Source organism: Mobula hypostoma, chromosome 18, assembly GCF_963921235.1.
Source record: "Mobula hypostoma chromosome 18, sMobHyp1.1, whole genome shotgun sequence".
Classification (NCBI taxonomy): Eukaryota; Metazoa; Chordata; class Chondrichthyes; order Myliobatiformes; family Myliobatidae; genus Mobula; species Mobula hypostoma.
In genome coordinates this window covers 55,923,735-55,937,701 of record NC_086114.1, presented here as the reverse complement: position 1 = coordinate 55,937,701, position 13,967 = coordinate 55,923,735, and the positions used below count along the sequence as shown (strand labels likewise).

At 39.8% G+C, this 13,967-nt stretch overlaps 1 protein-coding gene across 3 annotated transcripts in view; it reads right to left on the bottom strand.

Moving 5' to 3' along the window:
• slc12a1 (solute carrier family 12 member 1) overlaps positions 1-13,967 on the bottom strand; it is a 163,576-nt gene that overhangs the window by 118,822 nt on the left and 30,787 nt on the right. For all 3 annotated transcript variants that reach the window (XM_063070928.1, XM_063070927.1, XM_063070925.1), the window contains exon 4: positions 6,524-6,619. In XM_063070928.1, coding sequence (XP_062926998.1) covers positions 6,524-6,619 — 96 coding nt within the window. The remainder of the gene's footprint in view (positions 1-6,523; positions 6,620-13,967) is intronic.

Sequence of the window (13,967 nt, the reverse complement as noted above, 5' to 3'; positions counted from 1 at the left end):
CCAAATTTCTAGACACAAACCAAAATAGACTAGTTAATATCAAAGAGATAAATGTATTTGATGAAATAGACAAAAACAGAAGTGTAGCTTGGAACTAAATATTTAGGATTTCTGCATAAAATTATAGGCAAAACTAAAATTGAAAACTAAGGTGAAAACACAGCTCAGACAAAAAAACAACAGACATGCAGAAGACACACAAAATGCTGCATGAACACAAGTCAAGCAGCATCTATAGATGGGAATTAATGGTCTATGTTTTGGGCTGAGACCCTTCATCAGGACAAAACATAGCACTCTTTGAAAAATGATGAACTCCAGAAGGTCATGATGTAAAATAAGTAAATGGAGCTAAGAAACAACAAGTGGCTGAAAATAAATAATATAATTATTTTGAAGGCTAATTATTTCCAGTAGGGCAGATACTAGCACATTAGACTCTCACTTCAAGGATACGTAATTATAGAAGATAATCTTCACATAGTATTCAATGATATTACCACCAGCAAGTTCATCGCTATTGACAACCTAGAACTCAGCACTGACCAGAAACATAACTCAATTAGTTATAAAGATACTATGACTGCAGGAGCAAGTCAGATTTGTAAGGGCATCCTTCAGAAGGGTGAACCCACTGAAATTATCTGGCCCAGAGAGTGTACCTAGCCAAGTACTAAAGACTTGTCTAATCAACTGGCTGGAGATGTTTACTGACATCATTAACCTCTCACTTCAGCAGTCAGAGGTAACCAATGGTTCAAGTAGGATTTAATTATACTTGTGCCCAAGAACATGGTAATCTGCCCCAATGACTATCATCCAGTGGTACTTACATCCATTGTAATGCAATGCTTTGACAGTTTAGTCATGAAGCTCCTGCCTGAGGAGCAACTTGAATCCACTCCAATTTGCCTACCATAAGAACAGATCAACAGCAAATGCCATTTCATTGGCTCTTCACTCGCTCCAAAACATCTGGACAATGAAGATACATGCATCAGCATGTTTTTCATGACTACAGCTCAGCATTTAACACTATCATGAAGCTCCTGCCTCAGGAGCAACTTGAATCCACTCCAATTTGCCTACCATAAGAACAGATCAACAGCAAATCCACTCCTTAAAGTTAAGCTCCAAGACATAGGCCTCAATACCTCCTTGTGAACTGGATTCTTTATTTCCTCACTTCCGACCCCAGTCAGTTTGAATTGGCAGCATCTCCTCCACAACCACTATCAGCACAGGTGCACTACAAGCCCCTCTGTTTAGCTCTGTGCTCTATTCGCTTTATACTAATGAATGTGAGGCTAAATACAACTCCAATGTCATGTTTAAGTTTTCTGATGACACCACTGTTGTGGGCCAAATTAAAGGAGGTGAGGAATCAACATACAGGAGGGAGACTGAAAATCTGGCTGAATGGTGCTACAACAATCTCTCATTCAATGTGAACAAAACCAAAAAAATGATTATTGAGTACAGGAGGATAAAACCTGGTGGGGGGGGGTCAATGAGCCCTTGAGGAATCGGAGTCCATGAGTAATCAAAGGTGGAGAACATCAATAACCTTAGACCTTGGACCAGCATGTAAATACCATTACAAAGAAGGCACAGCAAACTTGGAAGTTTGCGCAGATTCAGAATGTAATCTGAAACTTTGACAAACTTCAATAGCTGCACAGTGGAGAATATACAGACTGGCTGCATCACGGCCTGTTATGGAAACACCAATGCCCAAGAACAGAAAAGCCAACAAAAAGTGGTGGATACAACTCAGTCCATTACAGGAAAAGCCTTCCCCACCTTTGAGCACATCTACAAAGAGCACTGCCATGAGAAAGCAGAATCCAATGACCCTCACCATCCATGCCATGCTCTTTTTTCACTGCTGTCATCAGGAAGGTGGTATAGGAGCCTTAGGTTCCACACACCAGGTTCATGAACAGTTACTACCCTTCAACCTTCAGGCTCCTGAACCAACATAAATAACTTCACTCATCTCACTGAACTGATTCCACAAACTATGGACTCACTTTCAAAACGTCTACAACCCATATTCTTGGTATTATGTATTCACTTATATTTTTGCATTTTCCACATTGGTTGTTTGTTAGTCTTAGTGTGTAATATTCATTAATTCTATTGTATTTCTTTGTTCTACTGTAAATGCTTCCAAGAAAATGAACCTCAGGATAGTATATGGTGACATATGCACTTTTTATACTTTGAGATACTGAAAAATCCTGTGACCGCTGATTCACCTCATGACACTCAAAGCCTTTTCACCATCATAAAGGCACAAGTTTAAAAAGACAATTGATTATTACACATTTACTGCCACACCTGCAACATGACAACTCAACTATCAGCCCACAATGGCTGCAGCATCCACTCCAACAGCATCTCTCAAACCCACATCCTCTACCAATTGCCAGTGCTTCAGTGTGTGGGAACAACACCACCTATAGGTCATCCTCAAAATCACAGCAGCCTGTCACCTTCAAGACTCATTTCCCAGTATAAGGTTAAGCCCATTCTCTCATTTGGACTATTCACACTGTTTCAAGAAACCCTCCTGGGTGCAATGAAGTTTAATCAGATTAGTTTTGTAATAAGTGGTATGGCCCGTGCAGTTAGGCTGAATAATAAGTTTTGCATCTGTCAAGGAAATTCTAAAGGGCATATCCATTCAGCAATTACCTTATTTCCCCATGTCTAGGAGTCCTGAACAAGGAATTGGAGTATTGGAGTGTCAGTTTAAGAAATTGATAAACTTTAAGATGAAAAATATCTTCAACCTGTACTGCAAATCTTTGAAATTTCTTCTGATTGCTGCAAGTGCCCTGGTGTAAAATGCATTTAAGCTAAACAATTTTTGGACAATAAAGGGAATATAATCTGTACAATACAATATGCATGTTTTTTGAATAATGTTAAGTAAAATTATTGCTCAAATATTCCAAGTGGTGATCTCACATTTCACAGACAGGATGTGGCACTGCCCACATTGAGGTATTATAAATTGAAAATGGGGAAAATGCAAGGAGCATAGCAGAGAAATAACCTTACTGAATACTACGGACAGAAGGATATACCTTAGCTCTGTTCTTATACCTTTTGATCTTAAGAAATGTATGTGTTCACATTTTAAGGGTGATTTTACAATGCAACCACTTGCAAAATCAGGACCGCTTTACCATTATAATTTGCATTGCATTCGGCCATTGACTGCATTACATCACAGGGAGGGTCATGACTACTGTGGTCACAATGCAGTAAGCAGAAAGTAATAGACCGGTATCCTCCTAGGTCCTTGTCAAAAACCCTGCCAGACACTGGCTCCATCAATTTCCCCAGGAATTCTCAAAGACCAATCCAAACTATACACAGCCACAGCGCCATTGATGACTGAATATTTTGAACTACCCCCAAGATGACAGATTTCCAAATTTGGTGCCTAGGGATTTTTCACCACATTAAATACAACTTTTACTGTAGGAAGGACATCAAATATAGGGTGTTAACCTTTCAAGAAACCAGGTACCTTGGTGTTTTTGCTGATTTCTGTTAAAATTACCTGCAACTTCCCCAAATGTCCCTCAAATTCAGATTAAGAATAAGGTCATAGTGGCTTTGCTTTACTTTACACAAAAAAATCTCTGAACATGTTTCTGGTTAGAATTCGATAATCTATTTAAATACTAGAAATTTCTATATTAATTGAATGGAATCACATATTAACATTTCTAAAATGGATAAATCTTAAGACTGTTTTTGTGATATAGTCCAATACATTAATTCTACTATTATATTTAGCTGGTAAAGGTTTGTTAATGCAATGAGAAAAATAATAACCTGCTTTGACTACATTTTATGAAAAAAATACCGATTCAAAAACAGACCTAATCATTTAAAACACAAGTAAATCTTGATTTTCATTGATTGAAATGCAATAGTAATGTTCATAGCCATTAGTCTATCGGAAGCATTATTTCCAGATTCAAAAGAAGGGTAGTAATCTCTGGGTTGCTGCCTGTGCCACATGCCACTGACGGTAGGGGTAGGATGATTTGGCAGGTGAATGCATCACTAAGGAACTGGTTCAGGGGGCAGGGGTTCAGATTTCTGGATCATTGGGATCTCTTCTGGGGAAGGTACGACCTATACAAAAAGGAAGGGTTACACCTGAACCACAGGGGTTCCTATATCTTAGTGGGCATGTTGGTGAGAGTTGTTTGGGAGAGTTTAAACTAATTCGGCAGGGGGATAGGAACTGGAGTGATAGGGCCGAGTATGAGTTGGTTTATTTACAAACAGAGGCAATGTGTACTGAGGAGAGACTGTTGATAGGGCAAAATTGCAGTCAACAGAATGAGTTGCAATGTAAATGATGGAGAAAATCTAAAAGGGCGAATACAGGACTGAAGGTGTTATATTTGAAAGCGCGTAGTATGCGGAATAAAGTAGATGAACTTGTAGTTACAGATTGACAGATATGATATTGTAGGTATTACTAAATCAAAGCTGAAAGAAGATTATAGCTGGGAGCTTAATGTCTAAGGATACACATTGTATCAAAAGGACAGACAAGAAGGCAGATGGGGCGGATTTGCTCTGTTGGCAAAAAATGAAATGAAATCATTAGAAAGAGGTGATATAGGGTCAAAAGGTCTTGAATCATTGTGAGTTAAGCTACGGAACTGCAAAGGTAAGACGACTCTGATGGGAGTTGTATACAACCACCCCCCCCCCCCCAAATATAGTAAGCGTGTGGTCTACAAATTAAAAAGGGAGATAGAAAATGCATGCCAAAAGGGCAATGTTACAAGAGTGGAAGATTGTATGCTGGAAGTTCCAGGTGTCAGGGGTCATGAAGTGTGTGAAATTAACAATGCTAGAGAGAAGATTCTTGGGAAACTGAAAGGTCTGAACCAGACCTGGACCAGATGGTGTACACCCCTGGATTCTGCAGAGATTGTGGAGGCACTGGTAATGATCTTTCAAGAATCAATTGATTCTGGCATGGTTCCGGAAGACTGGCAGATTACAAATGTCACTCCACTCTTCAAGAAATGAGAGAGGCAGAAGAAAATAAACTATAGGCGAATTAGTCTTACTTCAGATGTTGGAAGGATGTTGGAGTCAACTATTAAGGATGAGGTCTCGGGGAACTTGGAGGCAGACAATAAAATAGGCCATAGTCAGCATGGTTTTCTCAAGGGAAAATTTTGGCTGACAAATCTGCTGGAATTCTTTGAAGAAATATCAAGCAGGATAGACAAAGGAAAATTGGTGCATGTTATGTACTTGGATTTTTAAAAGACCTTTGACAAGGTGACATACATGAGACTTCTTAACAAGCTACAACCCACGGCATTACAGGAAAGATTCTAGCATGGATAAAGCAATGGATGATTGGCAGGAGGCAAAGAGTGGGAATAAAGGGGGCCTTTTCTGGATAACAGCCAGTGACTAGAGGTGTTCTACAGGGGTCTGTGCTGGGAATGATTCTTTTTGCATTATATTTCAATAATCTAGATGATGGAATTGATGGCTTTCTTGCAAGGTTTGCAGATGATATGAAAATAGGTGGAGAGGCGGGTAATTTTGAGGAAGTACAGAGGCCCCAGGACATAGACAGATTAGGGGAATGGGGAATGGGCAAAGAAGTGGCAGAAGGAATACAGTGTAGGGAAGTGTATGGTCCTGCACTTTGGTGGAGGTGAAAGGGTTTACTGTTTTCTAAGTGGAGAGAAATTACAAAAAAACTGAGGCAAAAGGAGTTCTTGTGCAAAATTCTCTGAAGGTTAATTTGCAGGTTGAGCCGTGTTGAGGAAGGTAAATGCACTGTTAGCATTTATTTCAAGAGGACTAAATATAAAAGCAAGGATGTAACGTTGAGACTTTATAAAGTACTTGCCTCACTTGGAGTATTGTGAGCAGTTGTGGGCCTCTTATCTTAGAAAAGATGTGCTTAGATAAGGTTCCAGGATTAAGTGGCTTGTCATATGAAGAGCATTTGATGGCTCTGGGCCTGTATTCACTAGAATTCAAAGAATGAGGGGTAACCTAATTGAAACCTATTGAATGGTGAAACGCCTTGATAGAGTGAATGTGGAGAGGATATCTACTATGGTGGGAGAGTCTAAGACTAGAGGATACAGCCTCAGAATAGGGGGGAGATGGAGACGAGGAGGAATTTCTTTAGCCAGACGGTGGTGAATCTGTGGAATTCTTTGCCACAGGCAGCTGTAGAGGCCAAATCTTTATGTATAGTTAAGGTAGACATTGATACATTCTTGCTTGGTCAGGGCATGAAGGGATACAGGAAGAAGGCAGGGGATGGGGACTGAGAGGAAAATTGCATCTGCCATGATGAAATGGCAGAGTAGACTAGATAGGCCAAATGGCTTAATTCTGCTCCTACATCTAATAGTCTTAAATATGATCAACCAATTATTTTCCTCTTATATCCACATTGTCACGATTTTTCCAAAGCAGTGCAAGAAAATTTTATAATTACCTCCTCGAACAATTCCATTGGTGCAAATGGCTGACATTGAAATACCCGTTAGGACAGTTACTACTGTACTTAAGCAAATGACGATCACGCCAAGACCTGAAAAGAATCCCAGATACATGTTAAGCATCTCTCACACTTAGTGATCTATGCAGCAATTTAATCCTTCTGAAGTCTGTTAAAGGAATCCAAGCTATATTCTTCCTTGGATACTTGAAATGTACCAATAAATAAAGGAAATACATGTACTAATCTTCAGCAACTATCTGAAATGCACTAAGAACTGAAAGGAATCCTTGAAGAGTGTACCTGTAATGTTTATATAAGAAAAATGTGCACTGGTTGCACCCCAGGAGTGAACATCGATCCTTATCCTGTGTCTGTCTTTGTAATAATTGTGAGGAAAGATTAAAGTATATAGGGATACAGGTGAGTTTTGACTAACTTTTGAAATTCAGTGGCTTTACTATGGTGAAATGCACTTTTAAGAAAATAGGAGTACACTTGCTTTTCCTAAACAATCACAAGATTTTAGTTAGCATGTTTTAAAGTTGTTACAAATTTTGTTAGTTGATCCAATACTCTGGAAAATCTACTCATCTAGCACTGAAGTCCTTAAGGTGACAGATTATCGGAGATTTACTGTACTTGGCAAGTATGAAACAAGTCTGCTTCTTTCACATTCAGAGTAGTCGGTAATAAACAGAAACCACAAAACCAAATGCAGAGTTATTCTATTTGAAAGGTCAGCATTCTTGTGCTGTAATTATTTTTAAAAAATCTGCCTGTTAAAGAGAATTTATAAAAAGACTATAACTAAATAAGGCACTAAATACTAGGTTAGACCTAGAGGTTTTATGTTGTAGGCATCATTGATTCGTGGTTGAAGGATGGTTGTAGTGGGAGCTGAATGTCCAAGGTTACACGTTATATCGGAGGGGTAGGAAGGTAGGCAGAGGGCGTGGTGTGGTAAAGAACGGCATCAAATCAGTAGAAAGATGTGACATAGGATCGGAAGATGTTGAATCCTTATGGGCTGAGTTAAGAAACTACAAGGGTGACGGCAGTTATATACAGGCTTCCCAACAGTGGCTGGGAGGTGGACCACAGGTTACAAGAGGAAATAGAAAAGGCATGTCAAAAGGGCAATGTTACAGTGGTTATGTAAGATTTCAACATGTAGGTCAATTGGAAAATCAGGTTGGTAATGGATATCAAGAGAGTGAATTTGTTAAATGCCTAAGAGATGGCTTTTTAGAGCAGTTTGTCATTGAGCCTGCTAGGGGATTGGCTATACTGGATTTGGTGTTTTGTAATGAACTGGAGGCGATTAGCGAGCTTAAGGTAAAAGAATCCTTAGGAGCCAGTGATCAAAATATGACTGAGTTCAACTTGAAATTTGTTAGGGAGAAAGTAAAGTCTGATGTAGCAGTATTTCAGTGGAATAAGGGAAATCCTATAGAATGTGATATTGATGTTAAGGATACTATCAGAACAAGCTATTCAAGTGAAAAGAGATTTGTTTGTTTCTTTTATCGACTACACAAAAGCATTTGATAAAGTGAAGCACAATAAGTTATTTGAAATATTACAGGAAACTCTAGATCTAGATTCGAAAGACCTCCGCCTAATCAGAAATCTGTACTGGGAACAAACTGCCACTGTAAGAATAGATGGAGAAGTGAGTCAGTTTACGAAAATCAAGAGAGGCGTTACACAAGGGTGTGTTTTCTCCCCTAATTTGTTTAAAGTGAAACAATATTACAAAAAATAAGAGACCTCTTGGGAATCAAAGTTGGCAGTGAAAACATCAATAATTTTATTAAATATATTTTTATTAGAGGAATGACACAATACAGAATACATAATGGATTACATTTTCCTCTATTCTGCTTTTATATCTTACCCCTAAGCAAACCTCCCCTCACTCGCCCACCCCGCACATACCATGGCAGCTAATGTATTTACAATACAACAATTCACAAATACAAGTACGGACATTTCACAGCCATACCCCCACACTACTTCGAGACAAAGGCCCACACACATCCACAACATGTCAGATGATCCAAAATACACTCATATTACAATTCATCAACCACCCTGTGAGGTGAACCATATGCGTGTTAAAAGGGAGGTAACTTCCCAAGTACAATCAAATGCCCTCAACTAGTAGATAATTCCTTAAGACTCTCAAAATATGACAAGAAAGGTCCCCATTTTGAATAGAACTTTTTCACAGACCACCTCAAAGTGAATTTAATCTTTTCTAATTTCAGAAAAAACATTACGTCCTCTAACCAAGCAGCAGCAGACGGGGGAGTGGCAGATTTCCAGACCAGCAAGATTCTCCCACGGGCCAATAGTGATGCAAATGCAATGATATCCGCCTGGCTCGCATTTAAACCCAAAACATCATCTGCCACACCAAATACAGCTATAAGCGGGCAAGGGGGTCTCAGTGTCACCCCCAAAACCTCACTGATAATTTTAAAAACCAATGCCCAATAGCCATCAAGCTGAGGGCAAGACCAAAATGCATGTATTAAACCAGCCGGGGAGAAGGAACACCTGTCACAGCCAGCGTCTGTCCCGGGATATATGTCAGCAAGCCTGGCTTTACTTAAATGTACCGTGTAAAACTTTAAATTGTATGAGCCCCAGTCTAGCACATGTTGACGAGGAATGAACCCTATTCAATGCTTTTGCCCAATATTCCTCAGCCAGATCCATACCAAGGTCATCCTCCCACCTAGTCTTAGTTTTGTTTAGATCTTGAACTCCCAAAGACATCAGCTGAGAGTACAGTACAGAGATCAGCCCTTTATTATTAAAGCTAAGGGTGAGTTTTTCCCACAACATAGCAGGTGGTAGATCAGGAAAAGAGGGAATTTTTTCCTTGACAAAGTAGCGAATCTGCAGGTATTTAAAAAGATGATTATGCGGAAGGCCATATTTACTGCACAGGTCATCAAAACTATCAAATATGTTATCAGTGTACAAATCCTTAATGCGCATAAGACCGTTCAAACCCCATTTGTCTAAAAACCAAATCGAGTGTGGAGAGAAGAAATAGATGGTTTCTATGAATGGGACCCAAAACTGAAGCTGATGTGAACTTATAGTGGCAGCGAAATTGATTAAAAATTTTGAGGGTGGAGAGCACGACTGGGTTAGATGTGAATTGAGAGGATTTCAATGGTAGGGAAGAATACACTAAAGCTGGGAGATACGAGGAGTGGCAAAATCATGTCTCAAGCAGGCACCAGTTTATATCTGACCGGTGGAGCCAAAATAATACCTTTTGAATGTGCGATGCCCAGTAATAACGAATAAAGCTAGGAAGGCCCATTCCACCTACATCACGACCTCTTTGGAGAGTGTGCTTATTAACCCTTGGGACCTTATTTTCCCAAATAAAGGAGGTTATAGCTTGGTGGACTGATTTGAAAAATAACTTAGATAAGAAAACTGGCAAGCACTGTAACAAATAAAGAAATCTTGAAAGTATAGTCATTTTCACTGATTGAATTCTCCCAGCTATAGTAAGGGGTAAACTGTGCCATCTCTCAAAATCAGCCTTCATTTGGCTAACCTGAGGCCTGTAGTTAGCTTCAAACAGAGATGTAAAAGAGTGAGTAATGTGTATTCCTAGGTATACAAAACCACCTTGAGATAAAGGAAAAGGCAAAGATTCCTGTCGGATCTGTAGGGCCAAGTTATTAATGGGAAAGCATTCGCTTTTTTGAAAGTTCTGTTTAAAGCCAGAGAAGGCTCCAAATTGACCTAATAATGACATAATAGCAGGACTACTACCTACAGGGTCACTAACATAAAGAGGTCATCAGCATATAGGGATACATGGTGTTCCATGTCCCCTCTCCTAACACTTTGAAATAATGTAGTTGACTTAAGTGCAATAGAAAGAGGCTCAATTGGAATTGCAAAAAGAAGAGGGGACAATGGGCAGTCTTGGCGAGTGCCACGTGTTAATGGGAAATAGTCAGATTGAAAATAATTCATCTGTATACAGACCTAGACTTATCAAGCAGGGGTCAATAGCACAGTTCAAATCTCCTGAAAAGATTAGCTGGTGTGTATTCAGGTTAGGTATTAATGACAAAACCTTATTTGCAAAGTGGACGTCGAACCAATTAGGGCCATAAACATTTACCAAAATGACAGGTATCTGAAAGAGAGATCCAGAGACTATAATAAAGCGACCATTAGGGTCACTGATTACATCAGATGGTGTGAACTGCATTCTTTTGGTGATTAATATTGCCACCCCCCTGGACCTACCATTAAATCGGGGATGAAAAACCTGACTAATCTATGCTTTACCAAGTCTGTTATGGTCTTCCACTCTTAAATGTGTCTCTTGTGGAAATAGTATATCTGCTTTTAATTGTTTCAGGTGAGAGAAAACTTTAGCTCTTTTAACAAGACCATTGAGCCCCTTTACATTCCAAGAAATAAACCTCACAGGGTGGCCTCCATCAGCAGTACTCATGTTAACCATATCAAAAGGCACACAGGGCCCACAATCCAAAACAGGGAGAGGGCATAAGTTGCACACAATAAAGCACAATGAAAAGAAAGTCTGGCCAATCCATAACAAACAAAGCAATAAACTGACATGGTAATCCCCCAAAACACTCTCCCGCCTCTTTACACAAAGAACAAAAAAACCAATTAACCCCCGAAACCTAGATCTACCTCCCCAACTGAGGATGATCACAGGCATTACCAAGCAAAAAACTTCCAAAGCGTTCCCCATACAACCAAATTTTCAATCTAATCTAGGGTGGCTCCCCTCCTTAAAATTTATATAATCACTTATTCTACCTTTAGTATATATAGGCTAAAGATAACACAGGTCAAGCAAAGCATTAAAAACAAAAAAAACTAGGAAACTAAACGCCCGAGATACAAATCCCAAATATCTACATTTTGCTGGTTGAAAGTTTTTGTTAATCAGATTCCGCAGCATAGCAGTTCGACCCGATCGCGTTCCATAAATTAAGCTGGAAAAAATGAACAAAGAAGTGGATTGCGAAAATTAACAGTTTGCCCCGGCAGGAGACCCCTTCAATGCTGCATGAATAACCTAAAAAAAAGTCATTGCTCTTCTCGTTCTTCTTCTCCTCAGCGTGAATGGTAAAACTCTTTGGCCGCCTCTGGTGTAATGAAATAATGCTTTTCACCTTCATGCATGACCTGGAGCTGGGCAGGATACAAGAGGCCAAACCTGACCCCTTTCCCGTAAAGCAGGGATTTCACCTCCTTGAAAGCTGCTCGTTTTTTACCCAGCTCTGCACTAAAATCTTCATTAAAAAAACAGGCGGTGTCCGCGGAAATACAGCTCCTGCTTCCGTCTGTTGATGATGCGTTGCTTATCTCGAAAGGAGTGAAAGCAAACCAGGAACGTCCTTGGTCTCGTTTGCTTGGCTCCAGAGCCACCAGGTGGCTTAGGCCTGACTCGGTGAGCATGCAAAAGCACGAGAGGACTTGGGGAAAACTTTGTCCCCAGCACTTCGTCAAAAAACTCAGTCATAAATTTAACCGGGTCCGAACCTTCCAAATTTTCAGGAATGCCGACCACTCTCAAATTGGATCTCGGCGACCAATTTTCGAGGTCATCTAGCTTTCCCTTCAGAAATGCATTTTCGCTCTGCAACACTGCAATGGCGGCTTCGGCACTCACCAGTCGGTCACTGTAATCATTCAGGCCATATTCAACCCCACGAATACGTTCGTCGTGTGACTCGTAATAAGACATAATGGTAGCATTCATTGGTGACAAAGCATCTTCAAGTTCTCTTTTTAGGGCAGAATGCACCACTTGCATTATGTCAGTAAGAAGTACTAAACAAAGCCTCTCCAAGTCATCAGGTAGTGCAGGTCCAGGTCCAGCAGCGTGCAACGGCGCCATTACTGTAACATCAACTTTCTTGCTCGAGGCTTCGCTATCTTTTTCCCCAGTTTTACTTCGAAGGTACATTTTATTTGCCATTTCAGTGTCCAACAACGTCCCAGGTTGTTCACAATGTTAAATATTCAGTTATCTCGAGCATACGGCAAAGATAAACAGGTAGATTTTCAATAAAAATCGGGAGCCACACTCACAGGCATGCACCCACTCACTCCATGCTCAACCCGGAAGTCAATAATTTTAGATATACGGATGGCACTGTGTTAATTGCAAGTACGGAGGAAGAATTACAAAACTTAATTGATATAGTTGTTGAAGAAAGTGCAAAATTGGGTCTATCTATCAATTGCAAAAAGACAATGTATAGTGATAGCCAAAAAGGAGAATCCTATCTGCAGGCTGAAAATAAACCAGGAAGACATAAAACAAGTACAGAACTTTTGCTATTTAGGAAGCTGGGTGACATCAGATGGCAGGTGCAACATGGACATCAAAAGAAGAATAGGGATGGCAAAAGACACCTTTACGAGAATGAAGAATATACTGACCAATACTAAACTAGGCACGACAACCCGCCTCAGAGTACTGAAATGTTACATTTATCCAGTTATGTTATATAGCTCAGAATGTTGGACCATACCTAGTAACATGAGGAAATGAATTGAAGCAGCAGAGATGTGATTTTTGAGGAGGATGCAAAGAATATCATGGACGAAACGAATATCTAACGATGTCATGAACAGAGCAAGCACAAAAAGAGAAATAATTTATGAGATCATGAAAAGGCAACGTAACTTCATTGGACATGTGATTGGGAAAGAGGAGTAAGAATGCACGATAATTGAAGAGAAGAAAGCAAGAGGAAGGCAAATACAAATGATGTTGGAGACAGCAGCCAGAGAACTGGAAATGAATACCAATGAATTGATCCACTTGACTCGAAACAGGAGTGTTTGGGCCATGGCAGTCAAAGTTCAAACTGGGCACGGCACCTGATGATGATGATGAAGGGAAATTACAGTGGTATGAGAGAGGAGTTGGCCAAAGTAAATTGGATGGAGCTGCTGGCAGGGAAGTTAGCAGAGCAGCAATGGCGTGCATTTCTGGGGAAAATGAGAAAGGTGCAGGACATATGCATTCCAAAAATGAAGAAATACTCAAATGGTAAAATAGTAAAACCATGGCTAACAAGGGAAGTCAAAGCCATTGTAAAACCAAAAAGGGCATATAACAAAGCAAAAAATAGTGGGCAGATAGAGGATTAGGAAGTTTTTAAAAACCTACAGAGAGCAACTAAAAAATCATTAGAAGGGAAAAGATAAAATATGAAAGCAAGCTAGCAAATAATATCAAAGTGGATAGTAAAAGATTTTTCAAGTATGTTAAAAATAAAAGAGAGATGAGAGTGGATATAGGCCCACTAGAAAATGAGGCAGGATAAATAATAATGGGGGACAAGGAGATGGCTGCTGAATTAAATGAGTACTTTGCGTCAGTCTTCACTGTGGAAGA